Here is a 27,554-nt window from a genome sequence, read left to right on the forward strand (position 1 = left end):
CCAAGCAAGGGATGCGTTAACTTCCCTGGAGAACATTCTCTGCTGTTGAAACAATACTTTTTATATGACCAGCCGCAGTTCTGCAGTCATGAAAGGAATTTCTTAGGCAACAGAAAGCCTTGTTGGGTCTAAAACATATCTTCTAGTCAAATAGACACTCAGTTAGTTGAACAATAAAAAGCAGACAAACTCTAAGAGGCTGATTTTAAAAGCACTGCTTGTACAAAAATGCCCACATATGCGTGTATGTGGGGCTGTATGCGAGCTGTATGCAAGCAACACAGATTTTAAAAACCACAATTTGTGTGTGAATATGTGAGTGCTCACCAAAAATGGGGAGGAAAAGAGCAGGGCATGGGTAGGGCACAGGAGCTCCAGGATGGGTCCAACTGTTATGTGCATAACTCCGTATTTTAAAACCAGAGGCCACAGTGCACAACAGCTTGTTATCTGCATAACTTTACGGCTGCTTCAGATAAGGAAAAAGACAACAGATATCATGTTTTAGGGCCTACATGACAGGGTGAGGGGTCTGGGTCAACTGGGGTGTGTGCAGGATGAAGAACCTTGAGACTAACTGGGCAAACTGGAGGACTAATTGGAAAAACTGGGAATGTCCCTCATGTAAGAATGTTTTAAAAATCCGCTTACATGCGAGCATTAAAGCCAACAAAGTCTAATGAAAGATAAGCAAAGCAGGTATGCTTGAGTAACCTCTTAAAATTGGGAGCATACTTAAAAATGGGCGACGTATTTTAAGTCATATGCACACAAGTGCTTGCATTATTTAAAATTCCAGCGTATCTATACCCGTGCGCTGATGTGTGAGTCTAGGGGCACACGCGCACTATTTTAAAATTAGCGTGTGAGTACTTAAGTCCTATTATCTGGTTTTCCCCTTCTCAACATAAAACTACCAATTAGCAACGGGCACATTGGGTTATTGGGCATTTGGACATCTTCCTATGAGATGTTCAAGCCACAACAGATCCATCCTCTTAAAACCACAAGGACTCACAGGCTTTAAGGTGCTGGAGATGCCCTTTTCATCACAGGTGTGGCACAATCTTGGACAGAGCCTTCCCTACGCCAGGCCAATATTTTCCTGTAATCCACCCCGATTAAGAATAAGTAATTATCAGAAAATCAAATCAATAAAAGATCTTCTGACATATTTTGGACAGACTTGTTGAGTTTTGACACAAGGGAAACTCTTCAAAATAAAGGATATTAATGCAAAGGCAGAATAATGCAGGCAAAAGTAAATAAGGAAATTAATTTAAATGGCAATATTAATTGTTTAAGTAAAATTTATTTTAAGTGTCACCAGTATTAAAAAAATCAAATTACTTTATTGGAGAATCAGCAGTGAAAGGCAGATACAACTATAAAGAAATATATATAGTGCATATAGCAGAGTTGCTTACCTGTAACAGGTGTTCTCCTAGGACAGCAGGTTGTAGTCCTCATATGTGGGTGACGTCAGCAGACAGAGCCCCATCACGGAAAACTTTTCTGTCAAAGTTTCTAGAAATTTTGACTGGCACACTGAGCATGCCCAGCATGCCATAATCCCTGTAGCCACAGGGGTCTCCCTTCAGTCTCGTTTGTAGCAAAAGGTGCGAGCAAAAAAATAAAATAATAAAACTTTTCGGACCCAACTCCACGGGGTGGCGGGTGGGTTTCGTGAGGACTACATCCTGCTGTCCTGGGAGAACACCTGTTACAGGTAAGCAGCTCTGCTTTCTCCCAGGACAAGCAGGATGGTAGTCCTCACATGTGGGTGATTAGCAAGCTACAGGCTGACTCATATTTAAATTGGACCTACAGCGTAGAACTTGTCCATCAGGCACAACAACTGGTGTACTGTTGTGAAAAATGAGGCAGCCTGAAAATCACATCAGATGGATGTGGAAGGAGTTGGGATTATACTGGAAACATGTTCTTCAAGACGGGTTGGCCTAAGGCAGAGTCTTGACGTCCTTCCTTGTCCAGGCAGTAATGTGCTGCAAATGTGTGAAGAGAGCTCCATGTTGCAGCTTTACAGATCTCAGCAATCGGTACTGAACAATAGTGTGCTACTGAGGTTGCCATGGCTCTAAGTGCACCTTCACTTGTCCCTGGAGAGGAAGGCCTGCTTTTTCATAGCAGAATTCGATACAGTCTGCTAGCCAGTTGGAGAGAGTTTGTTTGCCCACCGCAACTCCTGGTTTGTTTTTGTCAAAAAAAACAGAGTTGGGTGGATTTCCTATGGACTGCAGTGCGGTCTAGGTAAAAGGCATGTGCACGTTTATAGTCCAAGGTGTGTAAAACCCTCTCGCTCTGGTGAGAGTGAGGTCTTGGGAAAAAGGTGGGCAAGACTATAGATTGATTCAGGTGAAAGTCTGTTACCGCCTTTGGAAGGAATTTAGGGTGAGTACGGAGGACCACGCGGTCATGTAGGAACCTTGTATAGGGTGAGTATGTGACAAGTGCTTGTAACTCACTAACCCTTCAAGCAGATGTAATGGCTACTAGGAAAAGGACTTTCCATGTAAGAAATTTAACATCGCAGGAGTGCAAAGGCTCAAACGGGGAGCGCGTGAGCCTTGTAAGTACTACATTTAGGTCCCATTCAGTGACTGGTGGCCATAGAGGGGGCTTAAGTTGTAGTAGGCCCCTTATAAACCGACTCACAAGGCTGCGCTGTTACCGGGGCATCCCCCACTCCCTTGTGGTATGCTGAGATGGCACTCAGGAGTACCCTCACCGAGGAAGTCTGGAGACCAGAGTCTGAAAGGTGCCAGATAGTCTAAAAGATGGAGTGGGGCACGAAAAAGGGTCGATACCTTTTTGCGTGCCCCATATGGTAAATCTATTCCACTTAGAACGATAGGATTTTTGTGTGGAAGGCTTTCGTGCAGCTACAAGCACTTGAGAGACATCAGTTGAAAGGTTGAGCGGTTGCAGGATCATGCTTTCAACATCCAGGCTGTAAGGGATAGGGTTTGAAGATTCAGATGGCGTAACATGCCTTGGTTCTGAGTTATGAGAGTGGGCGCTGTGCCCAGGCAAATTGGTTCTCTGATTGAGAGGTCGAGAATCATGGGAAACCATACTTGTTGAGGCCAATATGGGGCTATGAGTATCATTGACCCTTTGTCCTGTTGCTGTTTCACGAGAGTTTTGGCTATCAGCGGTATCGGGGGGATACGCGTATAGGAGGCCTGTGTTCCAGGGGTGAGCAAAGGCGTCCATAGCCAACGTGTTTTGTTGCCTGTGCAGGGAGCAGAATCTGTCCACTTTGTGATTCAGTTCGGATGCAAAGAGGTCTATTGTTGGTTGACCCCAACATTGGCAGATTCTGGTCGCTACCACAGGATCCAGAGACCACTCGTGGGGATGGAACTGTCGGCTGAGGTGATCTGCTACTACGTTCTGTACGCCTGCCAGATAAGTGGCCCGAAGATACATGGAGTGTGCAAGGGCCCAGATCTGTGCGGCTTCTTGGCAGAGGAGATAGGAGCCTGTGCTGCCCTGCTTGCTCAAGTACCACATTACAACTGTGTTGTCTGTTTGTAAGAGAACAGTCTTGTTTGAAAGGCAATCCTTGAATGCATATAGAGCGTAACATATAGCTCAAAGCTCTAAGAAGTTGATCTGAAACATTGCTTCGAGCTGTGTCCAAGTACCTTGAGTTTGGAGATTGTTCACATGAGCTCCTCAACCCAAGTTGGATGCATCTGTGGTTAACGTCACTTGTGGAATTGGTTGCTGGAAGGGTAGACCTGTCGGCAAGTTGGCTTTGTTTGTCCACCAGAGAAGCGACAAACGTAGCTGGTGGGTTACTTGAATCCGGGATGAAAGAGGTTGAGTGGCTTGGAGCCACTGAGATTTCAAAGTCCATTGAGTGATTCTCATGGCCAGTCTGGCCATAGGAGTGACATGGACCATGGAAGCCATATGGCACAGTAAGGTTAGGGATTGATGGGCTGAGGCTGTTTTCTTTGCATGCAGAGACGTAGCTAGTCTGGAGAGTGTGTGTCAACGCAGTCGTTGGGCAAGAAGTCGTATGCAACTGTGATGTCCAAATCTGCTCAAATGAAAGTAAGAAGGTGAGATGGAGTCAGGTGGGATTTTTGGTAGTTGATGAGAAATCCCAATGAGTGTAGAAGATTGATAGTGAGCTTGATAGCATCGAGAGCTCCTTGTTTGGAATGGCTTTTGATTAGCCAGTCGTCCAGGTAAGGAAAGACATATATGCTTTTCTTGTGTAGATGGGCCGCAGCCACTGCTAGGCACTTTGTAAGGACACGTGGTGCCAAGGCCAGTCCGAAAGGTAGAACCCGGTACTGATAATGTTGATGTTCCACCAGGAAACGCAGGTATTTGTGGTGATGTGGGAATATTGGAATGTGAGCATAAGCATCCTGAAGATCCAGAGAACAGAGCCAATCTCCTTTCTGCAGAAGGGGAAGCATGGTACCGAGGGACATCATCCTGAATTTTTCTTTTTGTAGAAATGTGTTGAGATTGCAGAGGTCTAGGATGGGGCGTAGGCTGCCTGATTTCTTTGGAATGAGAAAATAGCTGTGCCCAGGGAACAGGTTCCACAGCCCTGGTGCCCAGAAGAGTGGGGAGTTCTGACTCTAGAAGGAGTGTGTGATCTATTTGCATCCACAGTGGATTGGGTGGTGAATCCGGGGGTACCATGAGGAAGTTTAGATGGTATCCCTGGGTTATGCTGGATATAACCCATTGGTCTGTGGTAATGTTGAGCCAGTTGGTTATGAAATGGTGAATTCGACCTCCTACTGGTAAATCTGGTTTTGGATTTGTGGAGCGGCTGCTGTTCTCTGGATAGATTTCAAAATCCAGAGGTTTGGCCTGTTTGCGATGGTGGCTGAGGCCTGGATTGCTTGGGCTGTCAAGGATGTCCTCTCCGAGACGGCTTGGTTGGCTTCATGCAAGATGTAGTTGGGTAATATCTGCATGGGTGATAAAATGGTTTTCTAGGGTCCCTTCTCGCAGGTCTTCTTGCAGAAGAAGGGCCCTCGGTAGTAATTGTGGACAATTGACGCAGGGTCTCATGATCTTTTAGTTGAGCCACTGCGTCTTGTATCTTATCGCCGAATAGGTTGTCACCGGTACATGGCAGATCAGCGAGTTTGTCTTGGACTTCAGGTCTCAAATCTGATGGTTTCAGCCAAGCCCACCTCCTGGCGCTGATTCCCGTTGCCGACAAACGAGAAGCAGTTTCAAAGGAGTCGTAAGCAGCCCGAACCTCATGTTTCCCAGCCTCAAGGACTTTCTGTAATATGGCGTTGAGACTATCTTGTTGTTGGGGGAAGAGAGTCAGCTATTCCCTGAACCTGCTTCCAGAGATTCCTTTGATATTGTGTCGTGTAAAGTTGGTATGCAGCTATGCGTGACACTAGCATAGAGCCCTGAAACATTTTGCAACCCAAAATGTCCAAGAATTTTTGGTCTTTGCCAGAAATTGTTGAAGAGTGAGGGCACAGACGCCTGGCCTTTTTCTGTGCGGATTCAATTACCACTGACTGATGGGGTAGTTGTGGCCTTTGAAATCCAGGAATATGTTGGACTAGATAAGTGGCATCTGTCCTATTCACTGGTTGAACAGTACAAGGATGCTCCCAGAGACGATGTTGGAGATCCACAAGCACCTCGTGGACAGGGATAGCCATAACTTCCTTTGGAGCATCAACAAATTGGAGAACTTCCAATGTTTTATGGCGTGTGTCCTCCTCTATAATCAGGTCAAAGGGGATTGTCTCTGACATTTCCTTTACAAAATTTGCAAAGGAGAGGTCTTCGGGAAGAGATTTTCTCCTTTCTTCCAGAGGAGATGGTTCTGATAAGATGTCCTCCGTGGATGTGTCAGTGTCAACATCTTACCATCTGTCAGAAAAGGTCTCTAGGCGAGATCCTGAAAGAGGGAAGAAGGTTGGTACTGTAGGACGTGTTGGCACCAATGGATCCTTCGATGGCCTCAATAGAAGATGCGGTGGCACTGATGGGGATTTCTGTGGCACCGAAGGCATCGAGGGGAAACATGGGCATCTCAGTCCCGAGAGCCTCGATGGACCAGGCATTGGAGGAATCAGTGTTGAGAGAGGACTGGAGTCCATGCCTTCATCTTCTGAGGATCCCGGAATAGGTATTGGGGCCTTCAGAGACTTTGCGGGTTGCTATGGCATTGGTGGCCTAGGTTGTGTCGGAAGGGCACCGATGAGTGTATCCAGTCTGCTTAGCAGTGGCATAAACATCGATGGCTCCGATGTCAGAGTCGATATGGGGGCCGGCATCAATGGCTGTAAGTCTCTGAGATCATCGAGCACTGCCTGGTGGATGAGACCGTCCAGTTCCTCCCTGAAAGCTGGTGTAGATATCGCAGCTACAAGAGGCGGCAGGCTAGGCACTACTGGTACCTCCACAGGAATTTGTGGGGGCTCAGTACCCGGCACCTATATCGGTGGGGATCGCCTTGGTTTTTCGGGTGGAGATGGGGTTGAAGGCTCCTCTACCCGTGTCCTCTTCGCAATTGGCTCGATAAACATCAAGGCCAATGTGGTGTTGGTGCCGGCAGCGGGAGTAGACTCGCGTCGGTGCCGGTGTTTCCCTAAGTGCTCGGTCCAGTCTTTCTCTGGCACAGAGGAAGACAATGCGGATGCCTTAGATGGAGTTGGTGACAGATGGTCACCGCTGCCCTGGTGCTCCCGGCGATGTTTGATGACAAGTTTCTTTGATGATCCTGCCGGTGACGAGTGGGTGGACGTTGCAGTAGTCAACTTGATTTTAAAAAGGACTCCATCTTGTCAAGGCGAGCCCGCCTACCCATTCGGGGTCATCTGGGCACAACTTGGGCAGTGAGACACGTCGTGTGATGAGCCGAGGAACAGCAGACAGACATCATGTGGGTCGGTAATCAACATGGTCCGGGGACACTCCAGTCATTTTCTAAAACCTGTTGCCAAGATAGAAAAAGGGGGAGGCCCAAAAACAATCGACACCGAAAACAGGGGAGGCAGGCATCGACAGACGACAGTGGAATTCACTCACCGAGCGAGGAAAATCGATGTCTCGATGGGAGACCCGTGTGAGGGAAGTTTTTGGATAAGTAAACGTCAAATATTCCGTGAGGAAAATATTGTGAGAAATTCGCACAGAGCTCCTAACCGCGAGGCAAACTGCAGCGCAGAAAAAAAGAGAGACTGAAGGGAGACCCCTGTGGCTACAGGGATTATGGCATGCTGGGCATGCTCAGTGTGCCAGTCAAAAGTTCTAGAAACTTTGACAGAAAAGTTTTCCGTGATAGGGCTCCATCTGCTGACTTTACCTATATGTGAGGACTACCATCCTGCTTGTCCTTGGAGAATCCATGAGACAGCATACAGAAGTATTTAGAAAACAAAAAACTCCCCAATAAACTTCTGTCTACATGGAAGCAAATGTAGAAGGACATTGTCCTAGAAATATGCTATAAACCTACCTTTTAATGAAGCTTTTTTCAATACTTTCATTGCATAGAGCTGCTCAGCATCAGGGCCAATTATTTTCCTTACAAGAAAAACCTGGAAAGAACAGCATACCTCTTAAAAAATATTTTAAATCTTTACAATTACTCCCCAAAATTTGGCTTCAACACTTGATCTCCACACTACTACATTGCAGACTTTTATAAACTAAGGCTGTTTAGCGGCCTTAAACCACTTCTTCATGAAGGATCTTTTTGCTTGGTGATTCAGGCCCTATTAATAACCATGTTAGAATTACAGTAATTCTATCTTTATGGGTTTACCAGCAAGCATGCTTCGATCTTTGCAACCCCTACAGAACTCTGCAACACACCTGGTTACTGGATGTAAATGAAGAGAATAAGATCTATACTGGCTTCCAATTGGTCGATTGAAAATAATAATGCTGGAACACAAGTTATCTATTGATTTGCTTCATGGATTAACGCTATGCTGTTTGTATACAACTCAACAAGAATTTTGTACTCTTCCCAAACAGCATTGCTCAACATTCCCTCAATTCACCAAGCAAGATTGCTGGATACAAGAGGGCATACATTCTCAAATGCTGCACCAATACTGTGGAACTCACTCCCTCAAGAGCTCAGGCTAACAGGCTGCACTAAGATGTTTAAAAACCTTCTATAGATTTTTTTCAAGCAAGCCTTTACTTGGGTGTAATAATTATGAAAGTGTTATGAGTCAGTTGTATTTTAGCTTTGTCAAGTGAGATGTCATAGATGATACACGGCAAATATTTTGTATGTCTAGTTGATTGTCACATGGGAATTTTATGTATGTGATATGGTAAACTGCCAAGGACCACTGGTGATGGCAGTATATAAATATAAATAGTCTAAGATCTCCAACGCTGAAAAACACACAGTTAATCAAACTATTTTATAAGATTAAATTACTATGATTTACACATATTCAATCAAAAAGTCCATCATCCATATTTAAATTTGATAACAGATGTAAAATTTAATAGCTAGACTGAAAATTACACGAAATCATGTGTACTCTGTAGCAGGCCCTGACTTTGGAACCAGTTACCTGAGGCAATACGCACTACATCTTCTACAAGTGTTTTCAAAAAGGCATTAAAGACCTACTTATTTGAACTGACTTTTCAGTAATTCAGGCTTCTTGCTCTTTTTAACACTTTTATTATGCTTCTGTTTTTATTTGTCATACTATATAATTTTGTATTTGAATATGTTTTGATTCATTACTCCTGTAAACCACTGCAAACTACCCCATGAACAAGCAGGTTCTAATAATCTTATTTATAAATAAACAGACTCCAATATACATGAGATGCATAATATTCATCTTTTGAAAATTTGTGCAACTACAGTTATATTATTTTGGTGCATAAGATACAATAGTAAATGCATCATTTTTTACTCTTCTAATCGATTTCTTATCATTTTACTAAAGGTGTAGAATTCTAGTGTAGCTATTGACTATAAACTATGAACATTAATTCTGGACATGACAGCATGCAATACTGTTCTTCTCACTTTGCTTATACAAAGTTTTATACACCTTACCTTTCCAAATGATCCCTGTCCAAGAACTTTAAGTAATTCAAATTGTGCAGGATCTGCTTTCTCACATCCTTCTTTCACAAGATGAGTAATAGGAATCTCTTTCACACTTCCTCCTTCCTGTTAAATTATCAAGTTTAATACATCATTATCCAACCTAAAAAGATTACTGAAGAATTAACACGATATGTAGTAACACACCAAAAGGATAAAACCCATAGGGTTTTCAATCTTTAGTAGTAAGAGTCTCTGGGCTCTTTGGATATATATGCAGCTGAATTAGCAAACAGTTTACCTAATTCAGATACCAAAACATGTTAAGGCTAATACATGTTAATGCTGCATTAGTAAGACAATAACATAATAGATGACAGCAGAAAAATTAATTGGCCTATCAAGTCTGCCAAACTGTACCACCTTGCAAAAATATATATGAACTACCATCCACAGAAGTCTGACCTCCCCTCACCCAAGTCAGTTTTTGTTCCTCATTACTTCTCCACCAATCTACGTATATAAGCATTAAGATCCCATCTGTAACCCAACACAAAATGATGCAATAAAAATGTTAGTTTGTATGTGCAAAAACATATAACACAGCTCATTAATAATCAAAATAAGGTTAACATAGATCACATAAAGCAAAGTGAAATATTAGAAATGTTTTTTTTTTTGTTTTTTTTACTCAGTGCATAACTAAACTCTGGAATTTGTTGCCGTAGGATGTGGTGAAAGATGTTAGTGTGCTAGGTTTAAAAAAAGGTTTAGACAAATTCCTGGAAGAAACTTGTCTAAAACTTATTAAGATTGACTTGGGGAAATCCACTGCTTATCTCTGGGATAAGCAGCATGGAATCTATTGACCTTTTGGGATCCTGCCAGGTACTTGGGACCTGAATTGATCACTGTTGGAAACAGAATAATGGGATTGATAGATCTTTTGTCTGACCCGGCATGATAAAAGGGGGAAAAAAAAAAAGTAATGTTACCCCACTAGTAATACAAAAAGCAAACTACATTTCCCTGAGGTATAATTAAGTATTGCTTTAGCCTCCAAGAACTATAGCAAGGCCCAATGTGAGTTGTGATGTTTCCCCCTGCTACTTCTTCCCCTCCACATGCACTCAAGTAGAGGCTCCCTCATCCACCAAGTAACCAAGTAGTAGACCCACTCACCCTAGCATCAAGGGCAGCTCCCCCCCCCCCCCCAATTCTGGTCCCCCTCCTTAGCCAATCCTATCCCATCCCAAGTCAGCCCATAATGGATGGGGTCAGAAGGGAGCAAGCATTTTTCTTGCCCATCAGCAACAAAAAATGCCAACGAGTTACCACTTGCTGTAAAGCATGAGTTTCACCACTAGTAACGCATTCCCAGATGGGAGGCTCCCATCTCCCTGACCCATCCCGGCAACCAAGAAGTAGGTTCCCTCATTTCCCATTAGGTTTCCCACCCAAGCCTGCACCCTGTCTAAAAGTTGACCCATGATGGATGGAACAGAAGGGAATTATCTTCCCTTTTGTTCTGCTGGGGCCAAAAAACTAAAACAGGATCCGTTGACCTTCCACAGTTTTCCCTCAGGGCCAAAAGTCCATGTAAGGTTAGCCAGTGCCAGTCTGAATTCTGGAGCAGTCAAGAAAAAAAAAAAAAAAAAAAAAGAGGATGTCTATCTTGCATCCATCCATCATGGGCCAACTTTAGATGGGGTAGGCTAGGGAGCAGGACCTGAAGTGATCCTCCATGAGGATATGCACTATCACTGTCATTAACACTGAAGCATTACAGGCAGTGATAATGCATTAGCATAATCTATTGAAAAACATAAGCATGCCCTTTAGTACATCATTTATTTAGCATAGTTTTGTTTTGGGGTTTTTTTTAATTAGCAAATCATGCCTGTGGTAAAACTGCCCATTTTTTTAATCCCAAAAAACATTACTATTTATGAAAGATTGGAATGCATTTCCATGTAGGTTGTAAAGGACATATAACAGCACAAATAGCACCATATTCCACAATTGTATGTGAACACTCACAGAATAACACTCCCAATTTATATGCAGTCTTTAAAGTTTAATTTAAATGTGGCCATGCAATGTTAATCATCCAAAATAAAAATTCAAACTTTGAAAGACTCAAAATCTTACATTTCTGGAAGCTAATAGAAATCTTGACAATTTTTCATTGAAGCCTTCCCTACAGATGATGCAAATAATATGTGAGCTAGATTTATATTTCATTATTGCCTTATGATTCAATATGCCAATAAGATATTTCAGGGAAAATACTATATTCATTACTTTATATCCTTCTGATATAGCACTAAGTGAAGACAAAGCTGTAAAACTTTCTATAAATTCCTGCCAGTTTAGTAATAAAGTTTTGCTGTATCAAACTTCTCTAACACAGTGTGTTGAGATCTGGTTCAGATGAGAGATGCTATACAAAATTCAGATTTGTTTGCTTTTACCCTATTTTGTTATTAGGGATAGCAGTATTTTCAACAAAATCATTGATATAATTGATATATGATATGTTATGATATATGATATGTTCACCTTATTTCATATTGCCTGTAAAGCTTGTTGCTAATTGTTTATTGTAAACCGAGGTGATGTTTTTTTTACGAAAAACATGATGTTTTTTTTACGAATGCCGGTATATAAAAGTTATAAATAAATAAATAAATAAATAAATGTTAACGTGCCGCGGTATATACAAAATCACTAAATAAATAAATAAAATCATAATAGCAACAAATTGTCCTATTTATACCTCTAGAGATTTGTATTATCTTTTAGAAACATTTTGATTTGTCCCAGAACACTTCTAAATCTCACCTCATCTACTCAAAGACGGGCGGATTTTAAAAGCCTTGCTTGCGTAAATCCGCGCCTATTTTCCATAGGCCGCCGGCGCGCTCAGAGCCCCGGGACGCGCGTACGGTGCGCCGGGCATTCATCTTCGCTGCGAACGGAGCACGTCCCACAGGACGCGCTCCGTTCGCAGCATGCTGGGGTCTCCTCTGCTGTTTTCTGTGCAGAATTTGTCAATTATACGCAGAAAATAGCAATTATGCCCGGGGGGGGGGGGGGGATACTGCGCAAATTCTGCGCTCCACAGAAGCGCAGAATTCCACTCAGCACACAATCAAGCTATGTAATCTATTGCCAGAAGATCAAGACAACTAACAGTGTGGTTTAAAATATAAAGTTGGAAAAGTCCATAAACAGTTATTAGCCAAGAAGACTTGGGAAAGCCTGAAAGTAAAATAGAACAACTATTTGGGATCTGTCAGGTACTTGTGACCTGGACTTGCCACTGTCAGATATGGGATACTGGGCTAGATAGACTTTGGTCTGACCCAGCATGGCACTTCTTATGGACCTAGCGGATCTGGGGGGTGAAAGGAGATCAGCAGGGTGTATATGAGAGAAGTGTTGGAGGGGAGGAAGTGAGACTGTGAGGTAAGAGAGGGGATGGAGTTGAGCGTAAGGAAAGAGGGAATGACAGAGGATCAGTTGGGAGATTTAAAAAAGGGCTTGGGAGTAAACAGGGGATATGCTGGAGGATGTGAAAGGGGCTGTAGGTGATGAGAAAGAAAGAAGGGCTAGAAGACAAGAGGAGCTGGGGGATATAAGAGTGGCATCAGATGGAGGAGCAGATGTTAAAAGAGAAGGTCCTCTAGAGAGGGCTAGAGTTGACATTCCAACCCTCACTTTGGGGTATACACGAAAATTAAACTGTTAAGTCCTAGCAGCAGAAAACTGCAAAACACAAGAGTTAGGCTGCCACCTGCATGTCAGTTTCAGGATTGCAAGGAAAAGAGGCTCAAAATAAGAAATCAGCAGGCATAAAGATCCCCATTTTGCCAAACCATGTAATAAGGATGTTTTAAAAATCCCACAGAGAATTATTCAGTCTCGCACTTTAAATCCAAGAAAGCAATGGCTTCAGTAGAATTCCAGCAACTGAACATTTGAAAACCAAAACAAAATAGAAAAAAATGTTCCAAGTGTTAGCCCAATTCCAAAGCACTTTCTTAAGAAAAAAAGTTTGCAGATAACAGTGAAAGTCTCCAAAAGCATACTATTATCAATAAAACTAGAAAAATCCCAAGCTCCAGATTGCCCAGACGCCTAAAATCTATTGCCTAGCAGCTCCTCCTAGGAGATAAGCTTCTGGCAGCAAGTGGTGGAGGAGCAGAGGAGCTAGATACCGATGGGCAAGAAGGAGCCATCGCTGGTGGGTGGGAGAGCAGCTACAGTGGGGTGAAGAGGCGTGGGAGAAAGGCCTGGGGAAGGGGGATAAAGGTTAGACAAAAAGGGGAAAAAAAGGAAGCTATAAAGAAATTGTTTTACCCTGGTTCCTAAAAACATGGGTTAGTGCCCAAGTTTCCTGTAATTTTTCCATTCCTGGCTACCCATAAACAACTCTCACCACATCACCATCAAAGCAACATTCTAACAACACTCGTTAAAGAAAGGAACCTATTGCAGCAATGTGACATCAATGGGAGACTATTATGCCATTCAGACATCAATAATCGAGCCTAACCATCAGCACATCAATGAATAGTCTACAACAATACAGGCATGACAAATAACACCAATACTTTACTAATACAGACTTTAAATACACATCAATGCAATACAAATTATGACTATTAGAACAAAAAGACTATGTCACAATGAAAGGGATGTTGTTAATATTAAATGAATAGGAGATGAGAACTATACATTTTGAAAAGCCCTTATTTATTGTTAAGCACACGATTCATTTTCACACTACAAAAACTTTTGATATACTGATACCATGTGTTTACAGAAAACAACAAGAACTTACATCTGCTCAGTATCTCACATGGTTTAAAATTCAAATAGAGTGCCATGAAGAAAAACCTGTTACAAATTAAAGAAATTGCTTAATAGTACTAGAATCAATTTAGTTAAAACATTGCAAGTACATATGGATTGTAATATCTGGAAAAACAAATATAGAATATGATGGCAGATAAGGACTATAGGGCCCACCTAGTCTGCACAATTTACTTCCTGGTGCAATGTCATAGACAACAGTTAACCTCTGGCTAGAAAGATTTTGATGTCTTAGAATGGAGGTTCTGCCACCTCTAATTCAGCATTGTGTGCTTTCTGACAGATGAACAATTACCATCCTCAAGTTTATATACTACAAGGTGAATTTTAAAACCAGCGTGTGGGCACAAATGTGAGCACGTGTGTCAGCCCGCGCCCAGGGACCCAGCTATTTTAAAACATATATGCCTCTATGCGCGCATGTTATAAGATAGCCTGGCAGCACCCATAAGTGTGTCCAATTTTAAGTGGACGCAAAAGCTGCTTCTACCACGTAATTGGGGGTGGAGGGGGTTTGGAAAGGACACGCGCTGATGCATTTTCCAGTTTTACCAGTTTGTCCAGTTAACAGAGAGGTACTCCAACCCCCTGGTTTGATAGCCTGTTCACCCCCCCCAGTTATCCCAGACCCTTTAAACCCCTCTGAAATGGCTTTTTTTTTTTTGGGGGGGGGGGGGGGGAGACGACATACACCAGGGGCATCGTCGCACACCGGATCGCGTAAGTATTTACACACAAATTTATGGTTAAAGTTCCGAAATACCCGTGTACCAGCCCAGACCACACGCCTTTTTGAGAAATCCCAATACGAGCGCACAGCAGCATTTAAGCACTATCCGGGCAGCTTTTAAAATCCGCTCAGTGCACATAAACCAGACATTCGTGCATCCCCTAATTTTGGCGCATGTTAGTCTTTTAAAATTCACCTTTGTTTGTATAGATTTGGGCGTAAAACCTGAACTACAAAAATGACTATCAGGCGGTTTGGCTCTTGCTGTTCTTTACATTATGCCAAAAGGCTCCAGTTAGTCACTGTAAAAGTGGCGCTCAGATGAAATAGAGGATTAGACTTCCTGGACATTTACTCACTTCTCAGTAAATTGAATGAAAACTTTCTTAGTAGAAGTAGGCCTAATCTTTCTCTTCCCTTATTCCAGTGAGGATTGGTACCCTCCTCGCAGCAAAATCACATTTAATATGTGGTTGCTTGGCACACACAGCATGTCCAAAGAGCACTGAGAAACTGCTGCTGTGAAATAAAATACTTGTGTGCTGCTCCCAAGCACCAAGACATAAGGCATTTTACAACCATGAATCAAGAGTTATCAATGCAGCTTTGCCAATGTGTGTCAGATTAACTACAGTTTAGCATATTTTCTTTTCTTGTTTATAGAGCAGGTGTTGGCAATCCTCGTCACACATGACACAAATATAGCACATTCCAAAATTCCTACTAGCATGCTAGCCATTACCTCTGACTGTAGTACCATTACCTCTGACTGTAGTACATTGCTGGTTGGTTCACATTAGTGTGCAAATATATTATATACATGTAGGCACCATAAATAATATATATGTTGCTGCTCATATATGATAAGATATGTGCATATTCACTAGAGTTTTCCAAGAGAGAAGGTTCTCGTTTTCATCACACTAATAGCCCATATAATTGATTTGAATTTTATGCCCACCTTTTCATCCATTTCTGTTTTTTATTGTATGTTTATGCTTAGAGTTACTGTTTTTTGTTTCACAGATAACCAGACTATTAAGATATTTGGTGCATTAATCCTAAAACAGCTTTCTGATATATATAAAAAGATCAAGTTCACCCAGGTACAAATATTGGTTTAACACAGTATTTCTATTTTACCTCTGTCTGCCCCTTTTTGGTTTAAATTGTATCCATGGTTTTTTAATTAGTGGTACCTTTGAGATTTAATGGTTTCTATTTTAAATTTTGTATTTATTTTTTTTGAATATGTTTTAAGAGTTCTTAATGTATCGTGTGCTTATTTATTTATTCATATTATGTATTTATTGTTTCTAGCCCCTGAGGCAGCCCCAAATTCGGCCTGAGTCAGGCATTTGTATGAATTCATGTCTCCATTCAAATAAAGTTTACACTTGGACTATTCTGGCGTCTAATCTGCATTATTGCCCAAACGGCTTTCTTAGATCGCCTACCCTCTTGCTTCATCAGTACCATGCTGGCAATGCAAGCACTTTCAAAAATATGCAGGTCACATATGGTGACACCTTGGTACCGCAGTCAAAGAGGGCTCAGCATTTTGGCAATAGTGGCAGCAGGTTCATATTGGGCAGCACGAATAACAAGATATTTGAGGAACTTTCATAAATAGAAGAACTTGATACAGGAGAATATTTAATTAAACATTTATATTCACAATAGTTACAGTCCCCATTTTCCCACTGCAGTTTAGGAGTACATGCTGACATTTTCATAATATTTGAATTATTTTGCATATTAAATAATGTAAAATTGTTTTGCATAATAAAAAAAAAAAGTTGCCAACTCACTTTGTGCATCTGTATAATTTATTTTAGCATTTTGGGAGTTTTATGGGTGGGAGACCAGAGAGGAATAGAACCTCAAGGATGGGAAGTGGAAAGGGAGATAGGATAGAGGATTAGTGATGGAGAGGAGAGGAGAGAAAAGAAGGAAGGACAGGAGAAGGAATAAGATGGGGATTGGGGACAGATGGGTGGAATCTTACACCTATTTAACCCACAGAATTTAAGTCTCACTTGACTTTTGTGGCCTAGTGGTTGGATTGTTGGCATGTGTAGGAACTTTGGTGCGAGTTGACTGTGAAGCTTTATCAGTCTTTGTACTTTTGTCCTTTGTGGGCTCTTACCCCACTCTTCATTTCATTTGTTAGTTGATGGAGATTTATATGCCTTTTCTGTCAGTTTGTGTGCCTGCTGTTTAGATGAAGTGATCTGCAGCTGATATGACTGCGAAACCTGTGTCAGAGGAGTTTTAGGTAAGAGAAAGAAAAGACAGAAGAAGAAAAGGAACAAATACAGCACCATGCCCATGATCAGGCTCTCTACATAAGAAATACATTCATAGAGAAACATCTTTAAACAGTTAGTAGATACATATAGATAGATAAGCAGACAGACAGATGTATATCAGTGTTTATGTGCACACCCACCACTATTCACAACTTGAAAATGGCTCCCTAATGTACCTCACTCTGTACTCCATGGTGCAACCACAACTTGAGCATTGTGAACAGTTCTGGTCACCGCATTCAAATAAGATTTAGTGAAATTAGAAAAGGTACAGAGAAGGGCATTAAAAATGATAAAGGGGTTGGAATGATTCCCCTATGAGTAACGGCTAAAGAGGTTAGGGCTCTTTAGCTTGGAGAAGAAACAGCTGAGGTTAGACATGATAGAAATCTATAAAATAATGGAGTGGAATGGGTAAACACAAATAAGTTGTTTACTCTTTCAAAAAGTACAGAGACCAGGGGGTCACATAAAGCACAGTTGCTTACCTGTAAGAGGTGTTCTCCTAGGACAGCGGGATGCTTGTCTTCAGACATGGGTAACATCATCGGATGGAGCCCAGCATAGAACTTTGATCTCAAAGAATCTAGACCTTTTAGTATGCCCTATTGAGCATGTGCAGCTGTAGTCAACATCCTGCCCCCTAGGCAGAAGTCCCTCAATCCATGATATAGCTAATACATGGAGAAACCAACTACCAGGGGACGCGGAAGGGTGATATGAGGATTAACATCCTGATGTCCTAAGAACACCTCTTACAGGTAAGTAACTCTGCTTTCTCCTAGGACAAGCACGATGCTAGTCCTCACACATGGGTGATTCCCAAGCTATAGGCTCTCCGAGCAGGAAAAAGCAAGAAACCGCACAATCCTGGAGCACTACCTCCCTCCTTTGCCTGAGAGGCAGCCGACCCACCAAGGGTGCAGGCTGGAGTAGAGTTGGGTTCTACAAAAAAAGCCATTAGAAAAGATTGAGACACAAACCCTCATGCATAGCAGGGATGCCTGAGGCAGAGAAATGATGCGAGTCCTAGCAGAAGCAAACTCCGTGTCACAGAAAACAGAACAAGCAGGGTTTCTGATAAGTGAACCCCGAAAAAACAGTGGACCTAGAACCTCCTGGTTACAGAAAGGAGTCAGAGATGTAAATAAGAGAGACTCTAGGACGAAAACCGCACAAACTAATGTCTGAGAGCCCTCCAGAAAGACTGTCGACACGGACAGCCAAAGGTCTGGAGAAGAGTGCCCAGGTATGACCGGTAGGCCGAATGGGCAAAGAAACTCAAGCCATGCTTGGAAAAACAAGCAGTAAAGCATGGCAGGGCCTGAACAGACCCTGCATGCTGAAGCATCAGACCTAGCTGATCATGAAGGACAGTGTCAACGGTTCAGGGGATGAGAACAATCTCAAAACAAGCCTGTAGCCCAAAGGTCCCAGCAGGAAGATAAAATAGGCCTGAAACTCACTCAAGAGCACCTGCCAGAAACAGTTCATCTATCCTGTACCAGGATAACAGAGGAGCAGAAAGGCCCTTTGGGCAATCCAAAGAATGAGAATAACGAAGGCAGTATCTCCCCCTGCAGGAATACGGAGAGCTACCACAGGCACCTTAGCTTCATCTCCACTCCCCCCGACAAACCAATCGGAAGTCGCGAAGAACCAGGATGATTTTCAGAAGGCATTTGACAAAGTTCCTCATGAGAGACTTCTAGGAAAAGTAAAAAGTCATGGGATAGGTGGCAATGTCCTTTCGTGGATTACAAACTGGCTAAAAGACAGGAAACAGAGAGTAGTATTAAAAGGACAATTTTCTCAGTGGGAAGGAATGGGCAGTGGAGTGCCTCAGGGATCTGTTTTGGGACCCGTACTTTTCAATATTTATTTATTTATTTATTATTTTTATATACCGACATTTGATCTCAATTGAGATATCACACCGGTTTACATTCAGGTACTGTAGGTATTTCTCTATCCCCAGAGGGCTTACAAATCTAAGTTTTTGTACCTGAGGCAATGGAGGATAAAGTGACTTGCCCAGGGTCACAAGGAGAGACAGCAGGATTTGAACCCTGGTCTCCTGGTTCATAGTCCACTGCTCTAACCACTAGGCTATTTATAAATGATCTGGAATGAAATACGATGAATGAAGTAATCAAATTTGCAGATGATACAAAATTGTTCAGAGTAGTTAAATCACAAGCAGTTTGTGATATATTGCAGAAAGTCCTTGTGAGACCGGAAAATTGGGCATCGAAATGGCAGATGAAATTTAATGTGGATAAGTGCAAGGTGATGCATATAGGGAAACATAATCCATGCTATAGTTACACAATGTTAGGTTCCATATTAGGAGCTACCACCCAAGAAAGATCTAGGTATCATAGTGGATTTATTTATTTATTTATGGATTTTTTATATACCGGGGCACGTAAGTAACATCACCTCGGTTTACATTCAAACATTAATTCAGCATAGTGCTTTACAATATAACATTATAACTGAAAGAATACATGACTGACGACAGCAATCCTTGAGGAAGAAGCCCACAAAGTCCAGCAAAAACAAACTAACACCCAAACCAGGGGAAAACCTGGAGGGTCAACGGAGGGCAACACTGGACATACTCCCCCAAGGTTAGACATGCTATGCCTCAGAGCATCCAAGGGAGAGTTATTCTTTGTCATCAAGCTAGAGAAATAGGAGCCCAGATTACAATTCGATATCCTTGTAAATGCATTATGAAAATTAATAATGTCAAATATATATATTTGGAACCCTCTCATCTGAAGTCCTTTTTAGACTCTTATGCTCTATTAGGAAATATAACCAATTAAATAGTTATCGCAATGTAGAAATATCGAGGCTCTCTCACCTTAATTTCCTAAATTGTATGAATATGCTCTTTAGAATCTTGGCTCCCCTACTGCATGGTACCTAGATTATATTGATTTATTTCCTAAATATTTTCTTTGTATTCTGTATTCTATACTAATGCCCTTATCTATTGACATGTTTGTTTTTTGTCGAATTATAATTAATGAGAAAATTCTAAAAAAAACAAAAACAAAAACAAAAAAAACCCAACTAGTCCTGGAGGAATTCTTGCTACTGTGGAGCACAAAATTTGTACAGAATTCCACCCCCTCTGCGCAGAATTGCCAAATTCTGCACAGAAAATGAAAGAGGAGACCTCGGCATGCCTCGAACAGAGCACATGCCGTTCACGGCATAGATGAAGGCTCCCATGACAGTGAATGTGTGTAGAGAGGTGTGGGGGGGGGAGGGGAGAGGAGGGGTTGGGAGAGTAAGGGAGGAGAGGGGATGGGAGAGTAAGAAAGAGGAAGGGGGAGGGGTGTGAGAGCAGGGGAGTGAGGAGGGTGTGAGAGAGCAGGGGAGATGAGAGAGCAAGGGGTGAGAGAGACCAGGGAGGGTAAACAGGGAGGTGTGAGAGAGAACAAATGGGGGTGCTTGAGTGTGGGTGCCAGAGAGTGAGCCTATATGAGGAGATTGTGAAGGAGCGTACCTGTCTGAGAGATTCGGAGCTGGTGTGTATGAAAAAGGGATCGTGTGTATGTGAGGTTGCTAGATTGTGTATGTGTGAGAGAGCCTGTGTGAAGGGGTGCGTGAGAGAGACATAGGTAGCCTGTGTGAGGGTGTATGTGAGAGAAAGAACAGGAGCTTGTGTGGCTGTGTATGCAAGAGAGGGACCCTGTGTGAGGGGATATGTGTATGCAAGAGAGTGAGGGAGCCTTTATGAGGATGTGTGTATGTGCACTAGAGAGAGGGAGCATGTGTGCGAGAGAGGGAGGGACAGAGGGAGCCTGTGTGAGGGGCAGTACTGAGAACAAGGTCAAAGTTGGGAAGTGGTGACAGAATGGAAAGGGGCTGAGCCTAGATGTGGATTGGAGAGATACTGGCAGGTGGAGGAGTTTGGGCCTTAGAGGGCAAAGTGGCCAGGGGAGTAGGGAGAGTGAGTGGAAGGGACACTCTTACAATGAATTTCTATGGAAATTCTGCTCAAAATATTTAAAATTCTGCATCTTTAAGTAATAACGTTTCTACATTAATTTAAAATGTAATTATTTAAAGGTTGTCATGTAAATTGTTATTTTGGCCAATATAAAGCTTGCAGAATTTTAAATATTTTATGCAGAATTCCCCCAGAAATACTAAACACAGATTAGAATCTATATGGGTTGAAAAATTCTATGTTTGTTGGGTAAGAGTATAGTGATAGAAGTATACTACTGTCCACCTGGCCAAAATGATGAGACAAATGATGAAATGCTAAGATAAATTAGGGAAGCTAACCAATTTGACAGTGCAGTAATAATGGGAGATTTCAATTACCGCTTAGTCAAGAAGCATTGAGATGCAGTGTCCATTTCAAGATGGTAGCCTGTTTACATTCAGATAAGTACTTTTTTCTCATTATAAAGATTGGTTTTTAATAATACCACTAATGTTATTCCTAGGTGACTATTTATATAAAAATATTCACATGCCCCTGAAGAAACTATACCGCAAAACACCACCGTGTTGGGCTGTTTGGATTACATTTTTAAAGAGTCTCTTTGGCATACACTGTTCTGAAAACGGAGGACTTTTTAAGAAAACTGACATAAAATTAACTAAAAAATATTTTTGAAATTAAAAATGTTTTGAAGGTGGATAGTTAGAAGACCGTTTGGTCACTTTTATAAGTCACACAATGTCAGGCTTGCTGACACCTTCAAGGCTATAATACAATTTAAATTTTGGTTTCCACTTTGTTGTTTTAGATTTCAATTACCCCAATATTGACTGGGTAAATGTAACATCAGGACATGCTAGAGACAAAGTTCCTGGATGGAATAAAGGACTGCTTCAGGAACAACTGATTCAGGAACCAACGAGACAGGTAACTATTTTAGACCTAATCCTTAGTAAACACAAGATTTGGTAGGGCCACTTGGCAATAGTTAACATAACATGACCAAATTTGAACTAATGGCTGGAAGGGGGACAACATGTAAATCTACAGCTCTAACACTAAATTTTCAAAAGGGAAACTTTGATAAAATGAGGAGAAAGAAACTGAAAGGTGCAGCTGCAAAGGTGAGCAAATTTGTTTACCATAAACAGTGTTTTCCGTGGATAGCAGGATGAATTAGCCATGACTTTGGGGAATGTCCTCCAGTCCTCTAGGTGGCAGAGCTTTCTCAAAGCACACAAAGCTGTGCTCTATGTACCCATGTGGGAGTATCTCCCATGTGACTCCCATCCTGCCTCAGTCTGTTATCCAAGCTGAAGGAGTCCAATAGGAGACTGTCCGGGGAGGCGGGCGGGAATTACATGGCTAATTCATCCTGCTATCCACGGAAAACACTGTTTACGGTAAGCAAACTTGCTCTTTTCCGCATATAAGCAGGCTGAATTAGCCATGACTTTGGGGATTCCCAAGCTGGAAGGTTGGAGCATCGGTGCCCCCTGGGGGCAGTGTACAGCCTCTTTCAGTTTCCAATGATGCGATCAACCTGACCTGTGGTCGCGGACAGTCTCTCACTTGTCCTTGACAGAGGATGGGTCGATCCTCTCTACCCTCTGAGGCCACCTGCTGATCAGCAGCGGTGTAATGTGTAAGGCATGCAACAATGATCACATGGTGGCTCGCGAATGGCCATGACGAGCGCATCCCTCATAGTGCGATGGATGCCGCAATTGCTCCGTCTTGGTGGCCTCGGTGCAGCATCAGAATGCTTTATGTTTGCTGGAGGAAGACAGGATGCACTAGGACCCGGATCCTGAGCATTTCATCTTGAAGGACGCCCCAGTTGGGCATGCAGACTCCGAGTGTATGCAGTGGTCATAGTAGGTTGGGCAGATTTGAGATCTAACGTGTGAAGACACCTTCTGCGTCTGCCTTAAGCGGCTCTGGGAGTCAGTTGGCACAGTTACCGCCTGAGTAAGACGGAGAGCTGAGATAACCCCAGGAAGGGCGAGGACTCGTTCATAGTGCTGCCCTGTCGCAGCGAGATTCGAGGTACTATGAAGCAGCGGATAAGCGCCCATCGTTCACTGATCCTCTTTCCTGAACTGAGGGCAACCCGGGCGGACTTCCCCGGGCACGATGTCCCTGGTGACAGCTGTCCGACAATGCATATAGCAGAAACCTGGGTTGAGTCAGGCTCAGGCTAGAGTTTCACTGGACCACTCTCCTTGACTGCTGGTGTAGACAGAGGATCCTTCAGTAATCTGGAGTTCAACACTAGGTATGACATCAGGGAGTCATCCTGAGGAGATGATAGGCTGCGATGGCACTGATGCACCCGGTCCAATGCAGTTGCCCTTCTTGCTCGACATGGGGGAGAAAATCTTCTACATGCTTCCTAGGTAGCAGAGAAGGTTCGGTCCATATTCTCCACTCCACCTTGCATGCTTGGTGCAATTACCATAGTAGTCCTTCTAGGCAGGGTGCTTACTGGAAGACCCCCCCTACGCCATGCCTCCAGATCGGTAGGTTCAGTATTGTTGATGTGTTCTTCAACCTCCCCAATGTTGGATGCTAGCAGGAGCGCATCAGGTGGAGGAAGGATCAACCTTCCTGACAGAAAGTCTCGTGTATGTCCATGGGCATTAGCTTCCCAATGGGTGGCGAACCAGGAAAGCGTCCCACGGTCTCAGTAGACCATCGAGATCCTGAGTGTGATACCGATCCCATTCGAGCTTTGTGTTTGAGTGGTCTTCTTGAAAGCGGGATACGAAAAAATTATATGGTAGTCTCTGTCTCTGGGAAGAGGGAAGCATCTTGTACTAAGCAAAGCCCGTGTGGGAATACGGGGAAGCCTGGATTCCCTATTGCTTTTGGTAACCAAGGTGTACTAGGGCAGTCCCCCGCCTGACTAGGTAACCTGCCTCTGCATGGCTAGATTCCCATTCTCAGGAGTAAGATGTCACCGCATCCGTCTACTGTGGAATCCCTGCACAGGCTGTTACTATTCAGAGTGTGAGGCCTGAGCTCTTGTCTACTGCCAGACGAGTCCTGCTTCTTGGCGGTCATCTGCATAGTCGATCCCCCCTCCTTTGTCTGTATAGGGGATCGTCCTCTGACCAACCATGCGGGCCATGATTACTGCCCTCACTGGAATTGCTTGGGTTTGAATTTGATGTGTTTGGGCGCCCCCGTCTTCATTGGAGGTGTGGTACATCCATTGGCAGATGGCCCTCGTTTGGGTTGCCGTGGAGGGTGACTAGCACCAGAGTTGCTACCTCTTACACTCATCTTATGTTGATCTGGCCTGGTGAGGGGGTAGGCATTGCATCCCTGTGTTGCCTGCCTCGATTATTAGCGGGTTATGAATAATCGCATGGCTGACGCCGCTATAATTTTCCGACTGGTTGACACTTGCTGGCTGGACACTGCACCTTGCCACTAATCCAGCTGCAGACCACAGTCCTTGGATTTGGGTAGTCATATTTTGTTTTCCTTTATGTTGACTGTTGCCCAGGGCCGCCAAAGAATTTGCCGAATTTGGCGCTACGTTTTCTCTGTAACACACTGTTAAAGCCCTAAGTCATCCCTTTCTCCAATGAGTTGAAGGGTTCGGGCCCCATGTAACTGATAGCAAGGCCAGCTTTCTCAGCGTTGTGGCAGGATCATTGGCGCCCCAGTCGCAACTAACACTGCTTTGTCGATATCCGAAGTGGTCGTAGTATGCCATAAACCTTCACCCTGGGGTCAGGCAACCTCAATCGACATGACCAATGTGCTGGACAGGAAACACATTCTTCCTTCTTAGGCAAAAGGATGGATCAAGCCCATGCGTGTAAGCAAGATGGACGGACAACCTCACCACTCTGTCATCCTGATCATAGAGGTGTTCGGTCTGAGAGTTTTGGACATAGGCTCGCATAGGAAGAGTTTCTCAAAGGGGCCTATCTCGGAAGTGCTAGTGCCATCTCACAGACTGGCGATGCTTTCCTCCGATGAAGCCTAACAAGGTAAGTCCACGTACACCTGCTGGCCGGCCTTCTAGGCCTTGCCTATATTTATGTGGGAGCAACATCTCCACATGTCAGGGTACTTCCAGCCTAGATTCTGCATAGGGATGTGAATCGTTTTTTGACGATTTAAAAAAATCGTCCGATATTTTTTAAATCGTCAAAAATCGGTACAGTGCATGATACAATAGAAATTTTCACGATTTATCATGAAAAATCGTTACTCCCGTTAGTGTCCACTAACTGGAGTTATTTGGGGGGAGGGCGGGAAAACTGGCACACCGAAACAACCCCTAAACCCACCCCAACCCTATAAAATTGACCCCTTACCTTCCCCCACCCTCCCGAACCCCCCAAAACATTTTACGAGTACCTGGTGGTCCAGTGGGGGCGCGGGGACCGATCTCCTGCTCTCGGGCCATCGGCGCCATTTTGGCTGCCACTCAAAAATGGCGCCGATGGCCACTGGATGGCCGGCGCCATCTTTAAAGAGTGAGTGGCGCCGGCCATCCAGTGCTCCTACCATGTGACAGGGGCCGGCCAATGGCATGGATACCCTGTCACATGGTAAGGGCAAAGGGCCATCGGCGCCATCTTTATGATTGGCAGCCGACGGCCCGAGAACGGGAGATCGCTCCCGGGACCACCACTAGAGCACCAGGTAATTTAAAAATGTTTTGGGGGGGGGGAATCGGGAGGGTGGGAGAAGCTAAGGGGTCATCTTTAAAGGGTCGGGTGGGTTTTTTTTTTAATCGGGTCATCGGCGCCATTTTTGAGTGGCAGTCAAAATGGCGCCGATGGCCCGAGAGCGGGAGATCGGTCCCCGCGCCCCCACTGGACCACCAGGTACTAGTAAAATTTTTGGTGGGGTTCGGGGGGGGGGGGAAGGTAAAGGGTCAATTTTAAAGGGTCGGGCCTCACTAAAAAAAAAATTAACGATGTGAATCTGAACCGATTCCGATTCACATCTCCAGCGATCAGATTTTTTTCTCCCAACAGCCAAACCCGATCGTTAAGATGATCGGGCACACGAGTTACATCTCTAATTCTGCACGTCAATGCATCGGCCAACTCTCCCCTGCACCTCAATCAGGTCGCAACACCTCTGTGCCGGCAAAGGGAGGTACGCAGCTTGGGATCCCCAAATAAGAAGATACCCACTGCCTAATGAGTCAATGCCCCGGCTTCAACCAGTCACTCCAATGCTTCGATGCAAATGCCTCGCTGCATCGGATGCATCGCATGGATGAAGGTCGTGGATGCCTAGACTTCGATGAAGTGCACCGATGTGTCAGGTTTGTCAAAAAGTGCTTCGATGCATCGAGTGGATGGAAGCGCTTTGAGTGGTTGGAAGCACTTCGAGTGGCTGTCCTCGCTCTCAGGGAAGTCTCATCTGGGCCCCCGGAGTGGACTCAACGACACCTGGTCTGGCACAAGCAGCACAGACCCAGCTTCCAATCAGCGAATGAAGGTAACTAAATTAATAACAAAAATAAAGTAAGAGAGAAAGAGCTCTGCGTGCACCCAGCAGTGCGGAAAGAACAAGACTGAGGCAGGATGGGAGTTCACATGGGAGATACTCCCACACGGGCACATAAGAGCATAGCTCTGTGTGCTTTGAGAAAGCTTTGCCACTAGAGGACCAGAGGACGTTCCCCATAGTCATGCCTAATTCAGCCTGCTTATCTGTGGAAAATAAGTGTACAACAGGCGTGGACATTGTTTAAAAATACCATCTTAGAAGCACAGTCCAGATGTATTCCACACATTAAGAAAAGTGGAAGGAAGGCAAAATGATTACCAGCATGGTTAAAAGATGAGGTAAAAGAGGTTATCTTATTCAAAAAAAAATATCCTTCAAAAATTGGAAGGATCCATCTGAAGAAAAAAAGGAAAAGACATAAGCATTGTCAAGTTAAGTGTAAAACACTGACAAGACAAGCTAAGAGAGAATATGAAATGAAGTTGGCCGTATAGGCAGAAACTCATAATAAAAACTTTAAATATATCCAAAGCAGGAAACCTGCGAGGGAGTCAGTTGGACCATTAGATGACCAAGGGGTTAAAGGAGCTCTCAGGGAAGATAAGGCCATTGCAAAAAGACTAAATTAATTCTTTGCTTCCATGTTTACTAATGAGGATGTTGGGAAGATACCAGTTCCAGAGATGGTTTTCAAGGGTGATGAGTCAGATGAACTGAACCAAATCACTGTGAACCGGCCAGTTTGACAAATTAAAGAGTAGCAAATCACCTGGACCTGATAGTATGCATCCTAGGGTACTGAAGGAAATCAAAAATGAAATTTCTGATCTGTTAGTTAAAATTTGTAACTTATCATTAAAATCATCCATTGTACCTGAAAACTGGAGGGTGGCCAATGTAACCCCAATATATAAAAAGGACTCCAGGGGCGATCCAGGTAACTATAGACCAGTGAGCCTGACTTCAGTGCCGGGAAAAATAGTGGAAACTATTCAAGATCAAAATCGAGGGCATATAGAAAGACATGGTTTAATGGAACACAGTCAGCATGGATTTACCCAAGGCAAGTCTTGCTCACAAATCTGCTTCATTTTTTATGACGCA

General features: G+C 43.5%; 1 protein-coding gene across 6 annotated transcripts in view; it reads right to left on the reverse strand.

Moving 5' to 3' along the window:
- Nucleotides 1-27,554, reverse strand: part of RPS6KA6 (ribosomal protein S6 kinase A6) — a 353,752-nt gene that overhangs the window by 194,053 nt on the left and 132,145 nt on the right. For all 6 annotated transcript variants that reach the window (XM_029606558.1, XM_029606562.1, XM_029606561.1 and 3 more), the window contains 2 exons: nt 9,074-9,190; nt 7,493-7,574 (listed from right to left, as the gene is read on the reverse strand). In XM_029606558.1, coding sequence (XP_029462418.1) covers nt 7,493-7,574; nt 9,074-9,190 — 199 coding nt within the window. The remainder of the gene's footprint in view (nt 1-7,492; nt 7,575-9,073; nt 9,191-27,554) is intronic.

The sequence above is a fragment of the Rhinatrema bivittatum genome, chromosome 6, assembly GCF_901001135.1.
Source record: "Rhinatrema bivittatum chromosome 6, aRhiBiv1.1, whole genome shotgun sequence".
NCBI classification, from domain to species: domain Eukaryota; kingdom Metazoa; phylum Chordata; class Amphibia; order Gymnophiona; family Rhinatrematidae; genus Rhinatrema; species Rhinatrema bivittatum.